The sequence below is a fragment of the Colias croceus genome, chromosome 5 (assembly GCF_905220415.1).
Source record: "Colias croceus chromosome 5, ilColCroc2.1".
NCBI lineage: Eukaryota > Metazoa > Arthropoda > Insecta > Lepidoptera > Pieridae > Colias > Colias croceus.
In genome coordinates, this window is record NC_059541.1 from 9,313,932 (window position 1) to 9,337,686 (window position 23,755).

General features: G+C 30.3%; 2 protein-coding genes across 2 annotated transcripts; both read left to right on the top strand.

The window, feature by feature from the left end:
* The first annotated feature begins 761 nt into the window (after nt 1-761).
* Nucleotides 762-5,900, top strand: LOC123691726 (cytochrome P450 CYP12A2-like). The gene is made up of 10 exons (XM_045636265.1): nt 762-1,016; nt 1,521-1,642; nt 2,270-2,400; nt 2,677-2,792; nt 2,958-3,074; nt 3,304-3,582; nt 3,800-3,956; nt 4,175-4,387; nt 5,093-5,264; nt 5,589-5,900. Exons 1-10 carry the CDS (start codon nt 961-963, stop codon nt 5,738-5,740), a joined length of 1,515 nt encoding a protein of 504 aa, XP_045492221.1. The 5' UTR covers nt 762-960; the 3' UTR covers nt 5,741-5,900.
* A 4,405-nt stretch (nt 5,901-10,305) lies between these two features.
* Nucleotides 10,306-23,313, top strand: LOC123691921. The gene is made up of 19 exons (XM_045636511.1): nt 10,306-10,562; nt 11,436-11,560; nt 12,600-12,727; nt 13,571-13,683; nt 13,974-14,090; nt 14,474-14,752; nt 15,009-15,162; nt 15,480-15,692; nt 16,009-16,180; nt 16,674-16,825; nt 17,752-17,890; nt 19,046-19,179; nt 19,263-19,381; nt 19,696-19,812; nt 20,104-20,382; nt 20,639-20,792; nt 21,212-21,421; nt 22,087-22,258; nt 22,937-23,313. The coding sequence occupies exons 1-19, from the start codon at nt 10,507-10,509 to the stop codon at nt 23,086-23,088; spliced, it is 2,985 nt and encodes a 994-aa protein (XP_045492467.1). The 5' UTR covers nt 10,306-10,506; the 3' UTR covers nt 23,089-23,313.
* Nucleotides 23,314-23,755: the final 442 nt, after the last annotated feature.

Sequence of the window (23,755 nt, forward strand, 5' to 3'; positions counted from 1 at the left end):
TGAAAGTTTCCCTTGGATATTAGATATCGATGTCTGAGAATCAATACCCGGGTCACGGGGGATATATTCCAGAACAATGATTGCGAGCTAGTATGACCCCTTACTCATACTATGGAAATGCTCCTTTCCACTTTTTCCTTTCCGCTTTTGAGCTTGCAGTTGTAATGGTATCTAGGATGGTCATCTCCTTTCTTCCCGATGCTTTTTAAACATGTTTGTAACACATGGTTGTGAATTATTAGTATGATAAAATGTATCTGTACAAAATAAAGGCATCTTGTATTTGCCTTTTATTTTATCTACCTTATTCTGTTATACATGCTTAGTATAATGACACAGTCTTTATACAATTTAAATAACATCAATAAAGTTTCAAGTTTTTCTACATTTTTCTATATACGAGAATTGCACAATATTTATGCGACTGGACTGGACGTGCCTTCATTCGAACCAAGTGAAAATCCCTTTTTCTTTTACATTTGTTCAGCACTTTATGATCCTTACAGGACGTAGGTATAACAGAGCTAAAACAGAAGACATAGTAAGCAATATTTAAAAAAACTCTCACGTTGAGTGGATCAGGCCTCCCCAAAAAATAAATTTAATTGTTATAAATTTTTCAGTCAATTTGTTAATTTTTAAAGTGGAAAAGGAAAAGTAGTGCTTTACATTTTTATTTACCCTAATACATAATACCAATGCCATGAACCAAACCGGTCAGCTGATAAATAAACCGATAATTACACATTAAGTAAATATACCAAAAAAACTTAAACAAATTCAAAATCAGAAGGTCAATAAAACTACAATGAGCGAAACCGGTCAGCTGATATAACCCTTTAACTAAAACGCGCCAAAATTTCGGCAACCGCTATAAATATCATACACGCTTCACGTTGCCGAGTGAACACTCGTGTGAATGATAATATTATACATGTTGTTAAAAACAAGATAATAAACATGCAAACGTTGAGACGCGCGGTGATTTTTAACTATGCTGGAACACAAACTGTTAGGTAAGTTTTGGTATTATTTTATGAACTATCTTTTTAACGAATAAACGTATTATTTGGTATACTTTTCTTTTAATAAATCTGTGGTATCCACTACCAAAACACTCGAGTATACATCTACTACATGTATTTACCATTGCCTGAATTTTTACTAGGAGAGATAATATCTACGATACATATGACCGACATAATATACATAAAATTACATATAATATTACTTTTTCATATCTTATAATATATTATGTATTGTGTAAGATCTCTTGTACAAAAAGCATAATAAAATGAATGCGGATAGAAAAAAATCTTTAATGACATCCATAAATAAAGCAAACCGGATCTTAATGGAACCGAGTGATTATTTTATTTCATTAGTGATTATTTCACACAAATGTGTTATTTACTTCACGTCTCAGATCAAAGAAAATATTTGTTTACTATAAAACTAAAAAGTCTTCTCTTAGTTAATGGTTTCACCCAATAACAATTAATTTAATGTTAATTTAATAGATCCATAGCTGTCAAAGCAGCGGTAGTCAATGACAAAAAGACTGATATTAAACCATGGCAAGAAATTCCAGGCCCCTCTTCATTGCCAATTATAGGACAACTGCATCATTTTATTTTTAGAGGTAGGTATGTGATTTTAGTGGTATGATGTGTTTATGGAATCTCTTATTAGCTATTACTCTCAATATTGTAACAAGTCACTAATAAATAGAATATTTTTTTTAATAATACTTATTATTTATGTTAGTTAGGATTATCTGCAAAATGCACAGATGTAAGATAATATAAATCTGCAGGTAGAAGTCATAGGTACAAGTAAACAAGACCTTATCTGGACAGCAAATCATTCCACAACACCTGTTTATAATAATAAATGTTTATTTTTTGATGTACAAAGAAAAACGTTAACTTGTAATATTTTTCTTTGTAGGTCATCAAAATTAATCAATAAAAAATACCGAAATTAAATCCACATTCAAATGAGACATTAGAGAATTTTAGATTTTGTGAGTTTTGAAGATTAATTTTTTTGCATGTATTAGCACTGAATTAATTCTATAAAACATCGGTAATTTTAAAACAAAAAATGTAAAATTTTATTGTTTCTGTATTATGGAATCTTATCGTTAGGGACAAAGTAGAGTAAGACCTGCGAAGACCATTCTAAAAGGACGTACCCAAACTCATTTCGTATAATATTACCCAAGTACTAATACACTAATAATTTACCTAAAACATCTACATTTTAGGATCTTTAAACCGGTCACAAAAGGAAGTTATCAACATTTTATACGAACAGTACGGACCTATTGTAAGAATGAAGTTTTTGGGACTACCGGCATTAATCGTTCATGTTACTGATGCTGAAGCAATCGAACAGGTAGGGTTTTACGAAAAAGCACATCTTGTTCAGTAATTTATTGTCAAAATACTTTTTCTTATCAACATTTTCATATCCCAACTGTATGTTTTAAGAAATGTAGCAAAGGCTGGATACCTTTCGTTGATAAATTATATTACCATGCCTTTATAATGGTATTACTAGCGTTAAAATTAAAAATACCTTAATATGTAATATACGGGTTCTAACCTAACCAACTGATTAAAACTTTACATTAAACTATTGTTGATAATTTAATATGTACATGCTTTTTAGGTCCTTCGAGGTGAAGATGCCTTACCGGATCGACCCGCATTCAAATCTCTCGAATACTATAGAAAAGAATATAACAAAAATAGAAATCCATCAGAAAGTACAGGGCTAGTTACAGAGTAAGTTTCCTTAGTACAACGATTTACAATATATTTTGTATACATTGTATGTATTGTATTTCCTCCACAGTCTCTTATAAAAAAGTTGCATTTTTCTTTGCTAACTGAATAAAATAAAATAAAATATTTAGCGATGTACATCTACATATTATGATTATTTTTCAGACGAGGAGAAGATTGGAAAAAGATACGGACAAAAGTAAACCCAATTATGTTGCATCCAAAGAGAGTAAAACTTTACACCAAAATCTTAGACGAAGTATCTGAGGATATGGTAAGCAGGTAATGAAATATTATTATTATTTATAATATATGTAATTATCACAAAATTCACTAATTAGAAATGTCACTAAGCTGTAATTGTTATTTTATATATGTATTATATACAACAGCTTAAGAGATTTTAATCTAAATTATGATAAATATTCGCTGTTCCTACTCACGATTTTTGGGAAATTTTACGAATACGTTTTTACGTGATAAAAATAATATGCCAAACTGTTTATCCTAGGCTGAAATCAAAACTAAATGAAAAGAAAATGGTGGAAGGTGGCATGAGGAGTCATGTAAACTTGTGGTCTTTGGAAGCAGTCGCTGTAGTGGCTCTGGGAAAGAGGCTAAATTGCTTTGATCAAAATCTCCCGCAAGATTCTCCTGTTAGAAAACTCATCAAGAATGTTCAAGAAGTTTTTCATGTGGCCGAAGAACTAGATTTAAAACCCAGTCTTTGGCGATATTTTCCGACAAAAATGTTCAAAAAAGCCATGAAAAGTTATGAAGAACAATCATAGTACGTTATAATTTGTGTTTAATAATGTATTGCAAATACTATTTTTGTTTCTATTTCTCTTCTATTTCTAAACTTCTTGCCGGTTCTTCTCCGTAGATACTGCTTTTCGAATCGGTGGTAAATGTTAAAATGACGTTTCAAAAGTTCTTCTAGAAGAAGTCTAATTGAATAAATAAATGTTTGAGTTTGAGATTATATTGTTAAATTCTATTTTCAGTCTAACTCGATATTTTATAAAAGAAAGAATAGAGGAAATTAATAAATGTCCTGTTAGCAACGATGACGATAAGAGTATATTAGAGAAACTATTGGACATAGATGAAAACACGGCGCATCTGATGGCAGGAGACTCGCTATTTGCTGGAGTAGATACGGTAAATTTATATACAGGGAAACATAATAATAGAAATTTGTCAATGATGTGAAATGAAATATTCGTTAGGTTTTCAAATGATAGAAGTAAATGGTGATGCATAACATATTGTCACATAAAATCTATGTGGAAACTCACAAATAACTAAGAAACAGTGATTGTTATCAATTTTCTTAGCACAAAAAAACTAATTTAATTTAATTTTACTTTTCTCAACAGGTATCGAATGTGATGATATCCATATTTTATTACTTAGCGACAAATATTGAAAAACAAAATAAATTAAGGGAAGAGATCATAGCAGGGGATCCTAAACAACCATATTTAAAGGCTTGTATAAAAGAAACATTACGGTTGATACCTGTAGTACCAGCCAATTTGAGGAAACTAACAAAGGAATATAATTTATTGGGATATCAGGTGCCAATTGATGTAAGTTTTTATCAGATTATAATAATAAATAATAAAGCCTTCTTTATTCCATAACTCAAATTTTACATTTCAAATGGTGTTAGTATTATTAGTAGGTATATTATTATGCTAGTTAGTAAGTGTTAGTTTTATTGTATACCTACTAGCTTACCGCCCACGGCCTCGCCCGCTTTATCTAAAACCTAATAAATTATATACTAAAACCTTCCTCTTGAATCACTCTATCTATTAAAAAAACCGCATCTAAATCCGTTGCGTAGTTTTAAAGATTTAAGCATACAAAGGGACATAGGGACAGAGTAAGCGACTTTGTTTTATACTATGTAGTGATTTAGTTGAGACTTGAGGTATGGATCTCGTTTGAGTAAAGGCCTCCTTTTATCAGATACTTTGCTAATTCACTAGCTAAGATAGCGAACATTTAATACCGTTTGTGTAATAGATATCAATACGATTAGTACGATTATTATGATTACTTAATAAACTTTTTCAGATTTAAGAATGAGGATTAACACACAACTTTTACCAAAGAAAGATTTGTATTACTATTTTAAAGATTTGTTATTAAAGTTTATATAAATAAACATAGATAGTATTTTTTGTCCTGCAAATTATCATGTCTGATCAATCCGATCATTAGATAAAAACCAGACAAACTTTTATGCAATTAAACTAACCAAAAAATAAATTTGCCATTTTTCACAGACCTTCGCCATACTAAACCACGAGGTCCTATGCAAGCAAGATAAACATTTCCCTCGTGCGAGTGAATTCATTCCGGAGAGATGGATTGTTGACAAAAGTGATCCTCTACATTATAGCAGCGCACATCCCTTCGTGTATAATCCCTTTGGTTTTGGCACTCGCAGTTGTATTGGTAATAATCTAGAAATTCATTTATGGGAGAGTAAAATAATTTCCAAATTCAAAATTTTAGTCGTCATTTGGCTTTTCTAGCAAATGTTTCCAAAAATGACAGTAGGTTTTAACTTTTTAAGATAGCTTTTTTTCTCAAAGATGTTTAATGTCGTTACAACTATTTTCTTTGTCTTTCAAGTATTTTATTATTGTTGCTTGAACTATTTTTACAAAATTTTCTATTAATTAGATAACACATCTACTCAGAGATCCTGATTTTTTACTAATTCAATATTATTAATTATTTTTTTAAGCTTCTGTTTACTAAGCTTATTTTTTCCAGGGAGACGTATAGCACAACTAGAAATGGAGTCGCTTGTTCACAAAATGTTTCGGAGTTTCCACTTAGAATGGCACGGACCTCCCGCCAAAGTAGAAGTTGCAATATCTAACTATATTGTTGGGGATTTGCCTTTTACTCTTAAAGAGTTATGAATATTAAATAATAATCTGTGATAGTTAATTTATTACTTTAAAAATAAATCTGGTTACATTTCTTATGAAATGTCTTGTAAATAACTAAATAACTCTTTATTTAGATATAATGGGAGGAAATTATTTATGTTTTAAATAAAGGTGAATATAAAAACTTGAATGTTTATTTTTTTCAGTTTATCACTTAAAATGTATAGTTTTACTCAAAAATTTTCATACAAGATACATTAAATAGTACATAAAATAGTTAGATATTATGTACCTACCCATGAAGCGCTATTAATCACGAAGATATAACTTTACATCACAGTATAAAAAAAAATTATGTGGTGCATCTTTTGAAAAGCAACAAAACGGAATAAAAATAATTAAGTAATATTGTTAATTATTATTCATCAAAGTCAGAAACGCCAGCAGGTTAATAATTTTGTTTCTTATGAGAAAAGTTGACTCTCCAAATTTCTTGTAGCATCTTGTATTAATGGAATTTGGTTAATGAAAAGTGTATAAAGATGAGTAAGTCACATTTTTAAATTTTAATAGGAAAATAAGCTTCATAAAATTTTATCTTCAACTAGCAAAAAGGATCCTTTTTGCTAGTTTTTTGTTTGTATACAATTTGTGCCTAATTGTTTTCTCTGACTTCAATAAATATATAATATTTTCTTCCATTTTATCTATTATATTAGCCACATTACTGCCAGTCTGTGAGAACATTATGAGGAAACCGGCATGAACAAGAAGTAAGAACCAAAAACTCGACATCACACATAGCTGCCAACGCACATTTGGCCAACATATTAGTCATAAGATTAATGACTAAATTCTAAGGAAGAAATATGGATGCTACTAATTTGAGTATTTTATTAAGATTAGTCTATCAAATATTTAAGACTAATAAGACTCAGTAACTTGTAACATTTTCAAAATAAACACGTTTAATAACTCAGCCCCCGGAATCACAGACACAATAGAAAATCTATTGTGTCGTGGTCCGATCGGGCCGCTCGGGGCTCAATGTGTCCAATCCTATTATTTCTTATTTGTATAGTAAAAAGATGAATAAAATCTTCTTACAAAATGAACGACCTTAACAGATTTTGTGACGAGGCATCGAGATAGGTAGTAAAAAGCATCTTTAGTACCTTGTACCTCTAGTATCTAATTTCCCTTTGAAAATTGATTTAAATGTATATTTTATTTTTTCTGTAGTCGTATAACGTCTCCTGTCCCGTAAATTTTAGATTTTATTACAAGTTTAAAAAAAATACTGTCGTCATTACTAACTTATGCCAAACTCCCTGGAGTTCTTTTGTTTTATAAGCCTTAAAATATTATCTTTGCATATACATTACTCTTCAACTTTACTCCACTCCACTCTTTGCTCCACTCTTAGTAATAGAGCAAAATTATTGAAAGTACCTTCACTGACTTAAATATTAAGCCACACATATAATAACTATCTACTATTTAAAAATCCATCTAAGTATATGTCTTCTACGTTCTCTAAATTCAATTCACGCGTTCTCTAAACGGTACAACCATATAAGTGTTGAATTGAGAGGAAACCACTAAATTGGATAAATAATAAAGGCCAATAAACTAGTGAACTCAACGAACCTAGTATGGAATTTGCGTATGAATCAAATTGAATTGCGACCTCGAATATTTTAAATGAGAATGTGATGACGTGCACACATATAAATAAACATAGGGCATTTGTGTAAACAATTTTCCTGAAATAGTTCGGAATAAAATGTGTCTGCCTGCTGCTTATTTAATATTATAGAGAATTTTTATGTTTCAATAATACCTTATTATTGTATGCAGCCATTTTGTATTAAAATGGTATCTTTCTGAATTGTTTGTATTTTTTTTAACTGATATTCCATTTTCAAACATAATATATTAAGGGATGAAGATGTGTGACTAATATACAACGTAATAAAAATATTAATAGGAGTACAAGTAGTAAATTGCACGTGATATGATACTGATAAACTGATTGACGATTTACATCTACGTCTCTGTATGATAACAACTGATAACAGTAACATTGACCGACCTTCCATATTTAGAGTTAACGAAGTGATATTTGTAAATATTAAATTAATGAGGAGTCACATAGACTCCCAATTTTTATGGACTTATATATTTATTAGGTACGCATTAAAAGTATGATAAAAATGTTAACACCACAACATGAAAGTTAAATGTTATTAATAAAAACTATTATTATATATTTATAAGCACAGAACAACACTGTTTATAAGTTTCTAGCAGAGCTTATGTACTGTGTATTTGCCTAGAGAAAAACTACAGCACAGATGATAAATTTCTTGTTGCCTATAAAATGATACGGAACTAAACTGTATTATCTTACTTTAGCCTATATCTACACTATACTCAACACAGAACTATTAGTAAGATAAAAACACTGTGAAGACATAGATTTATCTCATAATTAGCTCACGTTTTATTAAAGTTCAAATATTCCCAGCACGTAGCATATCCATTTACAACTGAAACCGTCGCATCCTAGCTCAAAGTAACATCTGGGTGTCACCCACATGACCTAAGTCCTTAATAATAAATCATCTTCAGACCTTACCCTGTGTAAATTGGATACTGAGAGTTTTGGTTTTGCAACTCTTGAATATGATAAATGATTTTAATTTTCAACAATTTACTGAACTCATTTGGCTTTTATTAGATAATAGATAGGTATATTCATTTATGAAAATATATATCCTTATTTATAACTTACATTGCATAGTATTGGTATTTTTACCTTTAATTGCAAGAAATTATGACTGAAAACGAATTTAAAAAGCAACAGACTTCATTATATAAAAATTATTGAACTTCCTCCATTAATTTTATAAAATGAAAATCACCTTTATATAACCGAAATTATTAAAATAATTAAAATAATAGTTTGTTCAAACGTCAATTACCATGAGCAGCTCGCCGACGATGACAATAAACTTACTATTTAGGTACATAATTTTCTATAACATTTTTATATTATGTAATATTTTCAGTTACACTAAGGATAGAGAAATACCATTGATCCCATTGATGCATATTTTTTGACCCCTTTAAGTCTTACAGACGATTATTTTTTAGTCATACCGTAGTTGCTTTAATTTTATCACAGGCGTCATAAGTTTGGAAAAATTATGAATTAGTTAGTAGATTGTTTCAGTAGTTACAACAGTGTAACTACTGAAATTATTTTTACATTCACTAGTAGAAAGATATCAAGAATTTTAACAGGCAGATGTAAAAAAGGCTTTGAAAGAATAAAAAATATTTCTTTTCATCTACAAAAAATCATTTTTTCGCATGCACTGTCTAAATGGTTGAAGATACAATAAACGTAAATTCTAGTATTCTAAAAGATCTAAAAAGGATCTCGAGCTTGTATCTCTATAAAAAATTGCATGTACCTAAGCTTTAAAAGAACCTTTTCACCTATGTTCATGCCAGCGAATTCGCGCGGCTCAAATGAAATCATAGGTACATAATAAAATTATGATATACATTATACAATCTGACTAATTTTAAACGGAATTCATAAATTTATAATTTACAAAGTTTACCAACCAGAATTTTCACGTAACGTGTAATTCTTATCATAGGTAATATTAAAAATTATGCATTCACCATATCATTTCATAATTCCATACTTTTAAAACGAAATGTACCTACACGTGATCAAAGTTATAAATGGACATACAATATCCAAAGTACCTATTATAATGCAATTATAGTATAATTACAGGCTGATATATTATAATTTTATAGCAAATCTAAGATCAGAACCGAGGTCACTCCTTACCTCAACCGGTTATAGAAGGAAGCTAATCGCCGATATCTGGTTATATAATATACCTAATTCATGTTTAGTAATTTGCAGATGCATATGGTTAGCAAAACAATAGATAAATATTTTTTTTCGATACAGTATGCAAAAATTAATTGATAACTCAATAATTGATAAAATTATCTCTTTATGTACCTATATTCATTATCTACATGTCCGGGAAAGTCTTTATGATATAGGTAGATATGTATTATCTGATCCAGCAAACTATTTCGGCCAGGACACACTTATCACTTAGATTTGCATTTTGAAAAATATAGACCGATTCGCAGACCCAACTAATATTAGTTGTATATACGTATATAAGTACATTATATAAAATGTCATAAAAATCAGGCAGCGTTTTTGAGAAGTACTGGAGGGTAATATAAACAAATTATATATTTACGTATGTTTTTCCCATCGAGTTTCTATTTTGAGTAGATTATAATATTGACCTTAATAAATAAAATAAATCTATTAATATAATATATTATGCAAAATCAAACTCCCTAAAAGGTAAGAGAATATTTCACCTGCTCTTACGATAGAGTCTCTTCCCAATAAACTAGACCTAAAAGTGCAATAAATACAACATGAATAAGTAAGCGTCAGTTAGCGCGTACCTATCATTTAAATTCGTCTGATGCTATTAGATTTACAAAACATGGAACGAAGGTCATATTATTTTAGCTTCGTATTCATCTCAGTACGCTACGTCCCGTCTCGGTATATGTTCAAGCATTACACATACAAACAACTATAAAATATATTGCAAGATAATCAGTGAAATTACAGCGATATGATGACGAATGAGATAACGTGAAGCGTTCAATGAAATATTTGTGTTTTATTTATTTGTTGTAAACAATCGTGTGCCGAAAGGTAAAGCGTAAACATGCTGGGTGTTGGGAAGACGGCGCTGTCTGCAGCTTTAACTAAAGCGTTTATCAGGTGAGGAAAATTTTATCATTATTGTTGTTGCTATTATTATTTATGAAAGAGTCCTTTATCGTTATACTCTAGAACTGTATTATGCGTACTTCTTGTAGGAATTCTTCGTTTACGTGGACTACAAACAATTACGAAATTGTACTCAAACATGATATCCATTGTAAGGATTATCTCACAGAGAATATAATTATAATATTAGAATTTTAATATTTTATCATAATTTATGGTACCTACTACAATAAAATTTTATCTTTAGATTTTCACAAATGCAATTACTCATAAAATTAATTAATCACAAAAAACATAAATGTCAGCAATCATTAATTAGAGATGTATGCCAAAAAAATAAATTGTTTTTCGAAACTTGTTTATTCTGCAATAAAAATGCATTACTAGTATTCATTATTTCTATGTTGTTATTGTTCTACTTAATAATTATCTAATAATAGTTTGGAATTTGTTTTTCTTACAAAAACATATCTATCGAATGCTACGCTTATTATTTTTTATCTAAACTAAACAATTAGATAATTGCTAAGGACATGTTAATGATTTATGTGATGACTACTATTGTTACATTTTATATTTAATCTTTTAAGTATGGAATATATTGATTGAAATTCCTTCTCTAACTGCTAATATACGAAATCTGGTAGGCATTGATGGAAAACCTTTGACAGCCATTGAGCTGAAGTTAATTTTTAACATCTTGATTCGTTGGAATTTAAATTAAAGAACGATGTGCTGCTTACCAAATCTATTTTAAAATTTTTGAATGATAATCATTTGCTTTAATCGTTGATGAAGATCAATTTTTATATTTCGTGTAGTGTTGTGTTATAGTATGAAATAAACATTTATTTATTTTTTCAGAACTGTAGCAATTAATAGCACGACAGTGAACCAAGCTCCGAATCTGCAAATTAAATCATGGAAGGAAATCCCTGGACCATCGTCTTTGCCAATTATTGGGCAAACACTGCATTTCTTGCCAGGAGGTATAATATTACATCAAACGATCGAAAGCTCATTATAACCACAGTGTCAAATTATTTTAGTGTAAACAGGCATAGAGCATTCTTTCGTTCTTCTTAGTGCATTCGAAAAGATTCGAAGATCACGAAATAATGCTCTTGCTCTAGCTCTAGCTCTATGTTCGTTTGATGTAAATGCCCCGTGACATGATTAATTAATTCCATAAAATTAAGCAGTCAACTATTACTTATTATAGCTTAGGTATTTTGAATTAAGTAAACGAACGGACGGAAAATTAAGGACTTATTACATTACGTAATTTATTACAAATAAAATCGAGAAGATGGTGCATAGTACGCAATTATGGCTCAGTAGCCATCATACCGGAAAGAAATTATGCAACAAAACCAAAACATTAAAATGGTGGAAAATTGCCCCATCATAATTATGTTTTACTGGTATTATTTGAACAATGTCGTGATTACGTATTCAAATGAATAAAAAACACTAGAGAGAGAGAAAAACTGCTAGAGAGGAATATAGTATATGTATTATGTATTTAAAAAAAAATATCACATCTTTTACGAATTTGAACTACTTGGAAAAACTATGTTACATTTTCGTTGAGTGCAAAACTTATTCACACTTATTACTTTTAAAATGCTAATTCCAATGTAATTGACCTTTTTTTTTAAAGTGGGGAAATCTTCCAAAGATACCCACGGCCCCCGGGGAAGGAGCCGTGGGTTATGTCGGATTCTTACCGACTAAAATCCCACCGTGTTCCGTCGAGCCGCTTTAATGATGGGGCCGCGGGTATTGATTAGAAATCTTCCGCGACCCCCTCGGCGCAATGTAATTGACCTGTAAGAATTCAGTAAAAAATAAAATAAAATCCATATTAAGAGTTACTACGAACAGGACATCCTTTATTATCAACAACAATGATTAAAAAACAAATATCCATGATGATTCATATCTTTCTAGGAGATATAATAATATTATTATCTATTCCCATAAAAACAGGTAAAGAACTGATGTTAAATATTTTTTTATTTGTAGGTTCCCTTTCTGACCCAGTAACGATGGCCGATACGCTTTATAATAGATTTGGTCCAATGGTAAAGTTGGATGGCGTATTTGGATCACCAACACTTATTTTTATCTTAGACGCGGAAGCAGCTGCACAGGTAAACTCATCAACAGGCAAACGTCCTATTGTTCCTACAGACTGTTATATACTATGTATTATATTAAGATTTAATATAATCTCCTTGGGCCATAATTGACACCTCGGATTACTAAATAGTTTACGTTGAACACAAAATCAATTAATATCTTATTGTTGAGTTTATTTAAATATAAGTACTTAATAACAATAATAATAATTTATCTATATACACCTGCATTACCGTTTTATCTAGCTGAGTGTCTTGTTACAGTCTGTTAATTGTTTATATATGTGTATATTTATCATAGTACCTATACGTTGCACACTGATTAGTAATAGAACTTTGTCTATATATGTTAATCTATATAATGTCAATTTTGGTATCTACGGCTATATGCATCACTCATAGGAAATTCCATAGAATCCAACAAAATAGCTTATCTTAAATTTATTGTATTTTTGTTTTTTATTTCACCATCCCACTATGCTTACAAACCTAGTTACAATCGTTACTTTATTTTCCCGACAGTTAGTGTATGTCTATTAACTTCTTCCAACTAACTAGTTTCTTACCAAGACATCAGTTTTACTTTATTAACCAATCGAAGAACTTTCCTTAGTGGCTTCGGAATGTTCTTATAAAGTAATACTTGAACCAAAATTTAACAAGATCCTTTCATTTTACATAATTAGGGTATATTATGTATGTATAATTTTAGAAGAAAGAAACAGTTCATCCTCAAAAGCGTTACAGATAAACTATCGTATATAGAAGCAAAATTAAATAATATAAAAAAACTACGAGTAGATTTTCTTCATTTCAAAATAGTGCATATTATAATATTATTTAAATTTATTGCAGGTCCTACGTAGTGAAAATTGGATGCCGCAACGGCCTGGATTCGCCAGTCTGGAACATTATAGAAAACAGAAAATAAAAGACACTCCAGAAGAACTTACTGGACTTATTACTGAGTAATTATATGATATAATATTATTTGTATTATATTTTTAACGATTAACGATAACATGTCATTGCTACTTAATAGCAGTCATTAAATAAATAGAGATATAATTTAAATTGTGCAAAATATCTGCTAAATTGCAGCTATTTCCGTTGTTTTGGAATAATAAACTATAGTAAGTTTATATTATAGTGTTATCATGCTATGTTTGAACTTTACTTATTAAGAATGTTAAAATGTTGATAAAAAGTTCTTAAGGGTCTGAAAAAAATTCTTATGATTTTTTGATGACACTTCCAGCCATGGAGAGCCCTGGAGAAAGTTTCGAACAACGGTAAATCCAATAATGTTACAATCAAAAACCATTAAACTATACAGCAACATACTCGATGAAGTCGCAGATGATATGGTCGCTCGGTAAGTTAATAAATAAGTAAAAGTTTATTTTATCTTATTTTTTGTTTAATAATAATTTTACGTACTTATATATAAGCTACACTTAAACACTATTTATTCATATTAAACTAGAGCTCTTTTTGAATTTATTAAGCTCTGTTGCATGGCTTTTACCTCGGACTTTGAGCGCGGCGACCGAATGTAAAAATTCCGTAACGCAAAACCTAAAACCCCACACTACAACCGGCACAGCGGTGACATGCTATACAATAAATAGCTTTACCACGGCAGTCCTCGAGTGCCATACGTATTATTTTTTTTATTTTTTAAGCATTTGATTCATTTAACCTTTTTAATATGCCCCATATTCAAATTAATCATAAATTTCTTTAACATTTTTTCAGAATGAAATCCAAAAGGAACGAGAAAAACATGATAGATGGAAAATTTGATGTGGAAATGAATCTATGGGCCTTAGAGTCCATCGCCGTTGTGGCTCTAGGCGGAAGAATAAACTGCCTTGATCCAAACCTACCAGACGATTCTCCAGCAAAGAAACTGATTCAAACTGTTCATGATATATTCATAATGGCAGATAAATTGGACTTCAAACCCAGCCTGTGGAGGTTTATTGCTACACCCAATTATAAAAAGGCCATGAAGTGTTATGAAGAACAGGCTAAGTATGTATTTTTATGCAAATACATAATAACAATAAAAAAGGCAATAATCTATTCATCAAAAATCAAATAGTACAAACACATAACATACATAGATATGGATACTTTAATTATACAGTTTTAGGCAGTTGCTTTCCCTTAATTTAGAAAAATGAGACATTATTTCGGAGTTTCTTAATGTTTGAAAAAAAAATTAAAGGTATATGTAGATAATTTATACAAGCAACATATTATACAGTTAATTTATCATAAATTTCAGTTTAAGTAAATATTTCATCAACAAGGCAATAGAAAACAACAAAACGAAAGAGAAAAGTGATGATGAAAAAGGAATCTTGGAAAAGCTCTTAGAAATTGATGAGAAAATGGCTGTTATAATGGCCAGTGATATGTTATTCGCTGGTGTTGACACTGTAAGTTTTCTATTATATTTTTAAAATAACAAGTAAATTACAATTTGAACAAAGTTTCACAAAAAAAAAAAGTTTCACATATGATAGTTACACTCCGAATAGTGTAATTATATTTAGAGACACATTCGGGTTTATTTATGATGACTTGAAAATTTACTGATTTTTATTATGAACGCAAAATCAAAAAATTTCCGGGGCCTGAGTAAATAACTCAGTCCCCGGAATCACAGACACAATTATAGACAATCTATTGTGTCGTGGACCGATCGGGCCGCTTGGGGCTCAATGGATTAATAAAAATAATAAATATTTTTCAGGCTGCAAATACGATGATAGCAACATTCTACTTACTAGCTAACAATCCAGAAAAACAGAAAAAACTAAGAGAAGAGGTTTTATCGCAAAGCGAACGCAAACCGTACTTGAAGGCTTGTATAAAAGAATCAATGCGTATAATGCCAGTAGTTGCTGGAAATTTACGACTCACTTCTAAGGAGTATAATTTATTGGGATATAAAATACCCAAAAATGTAAGTGTTATTTGAACGCGATTTATTTGTGAGTCTTATTTTGAAGGCACTTTTCGAAGTCCTTGATAAAGTAATTTTCGATTTAAACCTTCGATATTGCATATATTGTTTCATACGTTAACTTTACATGGTTTTGCATTATCAAAATATATTACCAAGTATATCTTCACCATATAAGCTACAATTTAAAATTAGCAGCACAAAAGATACATTATAAAACGAGCTTTCGTATTTAAGAAAAGGCTCTACATTTCTAAACGAATATAGTTTCTATACGAGTTTTTTTATACTTGATTCTTAAACCTTCGAATTTCAGATGTATGTAACCTTCGGTCACCAATTTCTCTCCGTGACTGAACAACACTTCCCCAGAGCGAAAGAGTTTATTCCTGAACGATGGTTGGCTGATAAATCGGATCCCTTGTATTATGGAAACGCTCATCCATTCGCGTACAATCCCTTTGGTTTTGGAGTCAGGAGTTGTATTGGTAAGGCTTACAAGACGTTATTTTATAATCCAGTCATTTTTAGAATGGTGTATAAAGAAATGGACATGTTTGGTATACGTTACACTCTTTAACAGTCGAGTCAAATCTTATAAGGATCTTTTATTTAGAAAACATGTAGAAAACTTTAATAACTGTTATTAATAAAAATTATTTCACCATACGATACTAGCTGAATAATTCTACATTATAAGGCATTCCATAAAATTTCCTTGCTAACCTGAGCATTTAATGAATAAATAGAGCACAAAATAGAGTAAGCTCGCCAAAAATTCTAAACACTAGTGGTCCGCCCCGGCTTCGCCCGTGGTACCTACATGTTTAAACTATCCTATCTCTCAAGTTGGATCGAACTGCACATGGTGTGCGAATTTTATTATAATCGTTTAAGTGGTTTAGGAGTCCATTGAGGACAAACATTGTGACACGAGATTTATATATATTAAGATTAACAAAAATTTAATTTGCATTTTAGGTCGTCGCATAGCCGAGTTGGAATTAGAAACGTTCCTGTCAAAAGTCATACAGAACTTCGAAATAGAGTGGACTGGACCTCCGATAAAAATTAAGCCCTCTGCGCTCAACTACATTGTTGGACCTTACGGATTTATTTTTAAGGACGTGAAATAAAAAAATACATGTGTAAATATAATAATTAATAATAAAAAATTATATAAGAATTTAAATGTTAATATATTTTACTGACCAATGACATAATTTAGGGAAACTAAGTGCACAAATGAGCTCTCATATTTTATCTAATTTTGTACATTATCATACTTTTATTTAATTATATGATTATATTTTGTACTTTGACTTTCATTTATACTTCCATAGAGCCCTTGATATGAATCGAACTGTCTATCTCTACTTCACACCTCTACTGAACTGATTTAGACGCAATTTGGTACAATTACATATTTATACATACAAAGCTATATTTTATTTTAATCTTAGCAAAACGTTTTCGCACAAACTTCGTAAACACTGAATTGTTCCTATTGTTTAAATAATTTATTTACATAGGTGGTGGTGGTTTGTTTTATGAATACATTTTCTTGTTGTAATCTAGAATACGTACTTAAATGAGTATAAAGATAATTCGTCTGATATTAAATACATTTAACTCACATCATATAATAATTTATTATATTATATGATATGAAAATACTATCAAATATTAGTTAATAAATAAAATATTAGGTACATGTGTTTCAAATATCTTCATTAGTAAAATAGTGTATAATGTTCTATATTAATGTATCTACTAATATCTTTACCAAAATTCACTTTCCGCTTAAAAAAACAAACATTAATGGATCCAATATAAAACCATCTTCTATTAAAAGGTAAGTTATGTTATATTTTTAATAATCTCTTTTTTAAATTTCTTTTACGCGCAATTTAAATCATTACATTTTGAATCTCTTTAAATTTCTTGTTTGTTTTGGGAAAAAATCGGTAAATCCAACTTTTTGTTTAACTTTTATTTTTTTATTCTAGTCTTTGATGCAATAAAGTGTATTTCATTAATTTAATATTCCATAATTTAGTATTTAGATTCTATTTATGATAAATTCTATTTCAGGTACTTAGCAACAACTTCGAATCAAAAAATAAAGTCATGGGAAGAAATACCGGGACCAGTGTCAATACCCATTTTGGGTCAATTGCACAACCATTTACCCGGAGGTAATTAATGTTAATATAATTTATTTATTTCGCTAAAGCTTTTAAAAGGTTTAATGCTGTTACATAATTGTTACAGTTGCGAAAAAAATGTAGATAAGTTATTCTTAATAGCTCATTATGTCTTTAACACCAATTAATAAAGTATTATCAATGAATAGACAAACATAATAACTTATAAACCCTCGTATTTTATAATCCATACATTCTTGAAAACAGTTTAATGTGGATTTTACTTGATAAAATTAGTTAGGTTAAGAGCATTTGCAGTTCCAAAGTAACTCTAACACTCGCAAAATCTTCCAATAACCGTCCTTTTATCGAAAACTTACGTAAAAACATACGTGAAAAACAAATTACTTGATGTTTTAAAAATTAAATACACTTATTTCATATTTCCTAAGAATTTCTAATATCACATCGTCAATTTAAATAACTTTTGTAGGATATCTCTACATCCTAATCAACCGAATGGTTGTTTACAAGTTGTTACTTACAAATAGTTTCGTGTTCTTAGTGTTGAGATACTCCAAGAGCAAGACTCATGACACTTATTGTCTAGAATACCTCACGTTATTTCGCATTTGGTTTCAAACACAACATTACCACGGAATGTTCATATTGAATACGTAATTCGAAAGTCTTCGTTGTTCTGAACATTTATAGAAGAAATACCAAATGATAAATTTTATTCATAGGGGAAATACGTATTTATCTTTCGGGTCATAGAATGTCAACATTCGTATACACTGTACGAAAATAAGTACATTTATAATAAGTTGAAGATTTCTCTCCAAAGAACAATGAAGGATCTCTTATGACAATATTGTAGCGAAATTGAAAAAAATATAACTCTCCAACCAAATCCATCAAAGAAAACGAAAGAACCGTAAAGGACTCTCATCTATTACTCATATCTTTATGAAACTATGCCAACTCCTAACTTTATATACTAACTAAATACCTCTTTCTTCAGTAACCCAGTACGGTCTTAAGTATACTTGACTCCCGTTTGTTATAGAAAAACGTTTTCAGTGCCTTACTCATATACCTATCACGAATACATAAAAGAAAGAAACATTTATTTATCAGCAAAACACATAAACATGACATGACTTCTTTTCAATTTAATAAATTTTTTTCTTTATATACTAGTAGGTCTTTACCAAAAGTTTACTGGATATAAGCTACACCAGGAATTATATCGTCGCTATGGACCGATTTCAAGAGTTGATGGAATATTTGGTGGTCCACCTATGATCTATGTGTTTGATGCAGAGAGTGCTGCCCAAGTAAGTTTAATTTAAAATAACAAATATATAGTCTTCATGAGACGAGAGTAAGTGTATTTACAAGTTTTTAAATTATATTACAGGTTTTACGTGGTGAAAACGACATGCCAATCCGACAAGGGTTGCCAAGCTTAATTTACTATCGCCATGTTTATAGCCGTAAAAAGAAAAACAGCACTTACCCTACTGGTTTATTCAGCGAGTGAGTAAAGTATCATTTTATTCTTATTATTAAGAAATCATCAACTGTGGTGTGGAATTGCTTATATACTACCTAATTACAATAATATACTACATGTCGTATATGCGATATGATGGTATATTTTAATTGCGGAAAATTCCACAAAAATTAATACAATTTTAAGAAATTGCTTTTTGTAACACTCGGTGTGTGGTGTTCTTAAAATTGAGACTGTTGTTTGTATTATAACTATACTTTCTTTGCAATTTGTAAAAAATAAACATGAGTATTAACAGGCATACACATTACATATTGTATTTTTTAATATATTGCAGCCACGGCGAAGTATGGAAGAAATTTAGATCTACAATGAACCCTATATTTTTAGTCCCAAAAGTGATTCAGTCATATTCAACCATTATCGATGATGTCGCTCAGGATATGATTAAAAGGTATTTTTTTAACTATTACAAATATCTAATCACAGAGCTAAAATATTTCATATACTCGTCATAACTTTTAATACATACCGGCCGAATTGATAACCTCCTCCTTTTTTTTGAAGTCGTTTAAAAATACATTTGTACATTACAATGTACTCCGGTTACAACCGGAGGAGAATTTCATATTTAAGCCTTACTAACCTTAAAATAATGTATATTTTACAATGTTACAGCTTCAAATTCACATTCCATTATTTCTATGCCATTTTTTCAAAAAAAAATCTAATTTGAACTTTACAGGCTAAGATCACTACGAGACGAAAACAACAACATACAAAGTAAATTCAGTTATGAGGTTAACTTATGGTCCTTGGAGTCCATCGCGTCGGTGGCCTTAGGAGATCGTATCAACTGTTTCGATCGGAACATGGCTCCTGACTCACGGGTCAATAAACTATTGAAATGTGTGCAAACTTTCTTCGCTCTGGCCCACGAGATAGATTTCCAACCAAATCTATCGATGATTTTCCCTACGAGAAAGTTCAATGTCCTGATGCAAACTTATGCTGAAATAGATGAGTGAGTTTAGCAAATATGTTATTCTTTGTAATAATGAAGAAAATATCTATCTATTACTTCTATAAAAAAACATTAAAACTGTGAATTTTTATTCAATCTAATTTTACACTGATACCAAATTGAATGTTCAGTGTTATTACAAACCACAAATACAAATTCGAGCGAACTCTGAAAAAATTGCTTCATAATTACTTAATTGTTACATAATATAATAGATCTATTGTATTTTTTGAGAAAGTTATCTTAATAATTTTAGAATATGCAATGCCTATATTGAGGAAACAATTGAAAAACTTGAAAGAAACGAACTTGTCTATAAAGAACATGGATTTTTGGAGAAAACTCTTGCAATTGATAAAGATTACGCACTGATAGTCATAGCCGATATGTTGTTTGGTGGGATTGATACAGTAAGTAAAAAATAAAAATAATATTCAACGCTATTATGTTTATTCCCCGAGATATAGCCATCTGCCATCCTCTTTGTTACCTTATGTTGTTACTTGGTACAGCGAAGAACCGAGGTGTACTGGGTTCGATTCCCGGTGGAGATGAAAATCAAAATGTTTCTGTCTAGCAGGATAAGGAAAGCTAATCACTTTTCCGTAATGAAAATCGATCAGTGGAATAGATGCATAATGTAATGCCCCAGCATCCGAACTACATATAAATTCACTTCTTACCAACCTCATTGGTATCACTTTTTCTACTCCACGTTTCACCAAACCTATAATTAAGTACATAATATTAGACACATACTTTCTCAGTCAAATGCATCGCTAAAGCTTTCTACGAATTTTTCACGCTTACTAATTAGTAAACTTTTCAGGGATCCAACACACTTCTAGCAATATTGTATTTGCTTGCTAAAAACCCGGATAAACAAGTAAAATTACGGGAAGAAATAATGTCCAAATCTGGCAAGTCGTACTTAAAGGCTTGTGTCAAAGAAGCTATGAGAATTATGCCGGTCGGTAATGGCAATTCCCGAACAACTACTAAAGAGTACAATATACTGGGATATAGGATTCCCAAAGATGTATGAACTTTTTCATTTCTTTCATAGTTTACTTGTATTAAGTTTTAATAGCTCAAACAATATAGGACTTATTTATTTTGTTCATAAAATTACTATATAGAGCCATCCTTTTCTGAAAAGCAATTATTGTAGCCCAGTCTCTTAAGAATTTCTCACAAAAATTACATGTTAAAGAAATTTATATTTTTATCCATCAATCCAGTGTCAAGCCTAAAACATTCTTCTCGAGCGAGGCAATTATTCGGTTATTTAATATCAGCCGCATCAATCTTGTAACTTAATACAGAACAGACGTTGTTTTAAATTTTATCCATCAATATAACTTCAGTAACTTTGTTCAATCAAAAGATGTTTATTTAATTTTGTACCGTTCTATTTGTAGACCTAAGTTGTAGACATTTGAAATGCTTTCATATTTAAAAATCTCTATGGTCGTTTATTAACCTAACCCTATCCATGAAATTACATACACTGTGACTATTATCAACATCCAAGAAAACATACTGTACCACCAATTACACTTACACGTTTATAGGTCAGTATTAATGTTCAGAATCGTAATGAACGTATTTTATCTACCTGTTTTAATTCCAAAGATATCAAACTCCAGTTATCGTTTGTTGAATAACATCATTACTAAGTTAATAAAACAACATCGATTGCAGATGACTCTCTCCTTTGGCCACCAACTTCTCTGTTCATTGGAGGAACACTACCCTCGGCCCTCTGAGTACATTCCCGAACGCTGGTTGGTTGACAAAGACGACCCTTTGTACTATGGCAACGCTCATCCTTTTACTCTCAGCCCTTTCGGCTTTGGAGTTAGAAGCTGTATCGGTAGGTTATTATGTTTGAAAAAATCAATATTATAGAAATCAGAGTATAAGAACAACTTTAATTTAAGATATGGATGACATAAACAATAAATAATTGATTATTTTCATTATTTATTGTTACTCATCATTAATTTTATAAAGATGACATTAACTGACAAGAAGGTGACTCCGACATTGAGTAAATTAAAATAAATTTATCTGCGTTTGTGTATGCAACTTTAGTTTAACCATTAACATGTAAATACATTCATATAGTATGCTACACTTATATTCAATTACTATTTAACCGATTACTTAGCGACATAAGCTACTTATTCCTTTTCCCTGGTCGACTCAGGCGAAGCCGGAACAAGCTGTTACTTCTTATTGCTCCAAAAATATATTACAAAATTATGGAAGAAGTATAAATCTGATAAAACTAAATATCATTTAAATTTAATACATTTGGGATTACGCGTATACTTATAAAGCTATACTTATAAATAAAGGTTTTTCTTTCGTAACAAAACATATTATATGACTTGGAATACTTGAAGAAGAGAGCTTACTCCTCCCTCAAAGACCACAACACTCCAGAGTCTGTGGTTGTTCATGGGCGGCGCCAATCAGCGCTTTCTGTACGGTGCGGGCAAGCTCGTTTGCCAGCTTAAACATAAAAAAAAATATTATTTTTTTTCAGGTCGGCGTGTAGTTGAGTTAGAATTGGAGGTATTCCTCACGAGGTTGGTTGAGAACTTCCACATCGACTGGAACGGGCCCTCACCCGCCATTAGCTATACTTTTATCAACACTATTGTTCCACCTTTATATTTTACTTTGAAAGATGTTTAATAAAGATAGAACAACGTCCGTGCATTTCATTTTTGTTTGTTAATATTACAGCTGAATCATAGTATAAAGATATATCTAAACTATGGCTGAATTTTGCTGTTAAAAAATAGATTAAGCAATAAAATATTTTTTAGTACTAACTAGTGTCCATGATTCATTTGACCATCTCCTTTATAGTTAGGTACATAAAGTAAAATTTTTCTAGAAAATATGAATCTATTCTCTCTCTATATATTGTTTGATTTTATTTACTTTTTATGTTGTTATTTTCGCTACAAAATAAAGTTTTTAAAAAATAAAAAGCTTTTTATTTGAATAATCCAATATACTACTACGTTCCTGTGCTTCTAGTAAAAAAGATAAAAGGCTGTTTACGGAAATGAATTTACTGAAACAAATTATCACTCATGTATGATATGATTTAGGTATTTTTGACGTAATCAACGTAACTATGTAAATCTAAACTTGCGCTTCTTGTGACCTATATTTTGAGAGAATATTAAATATAAACTGAAAATAATCATTCTAAATGCGTTTAACAAACGTAATTTATTCGTTTTTAATCTTAATTCGACTTAAATTTCGGCTCTATAATTTCTAAATCCACTTCTATAAATATTATTAATGAATCTTAATGAATATTCAAAGTCCAAAGTCACGTTCTCAA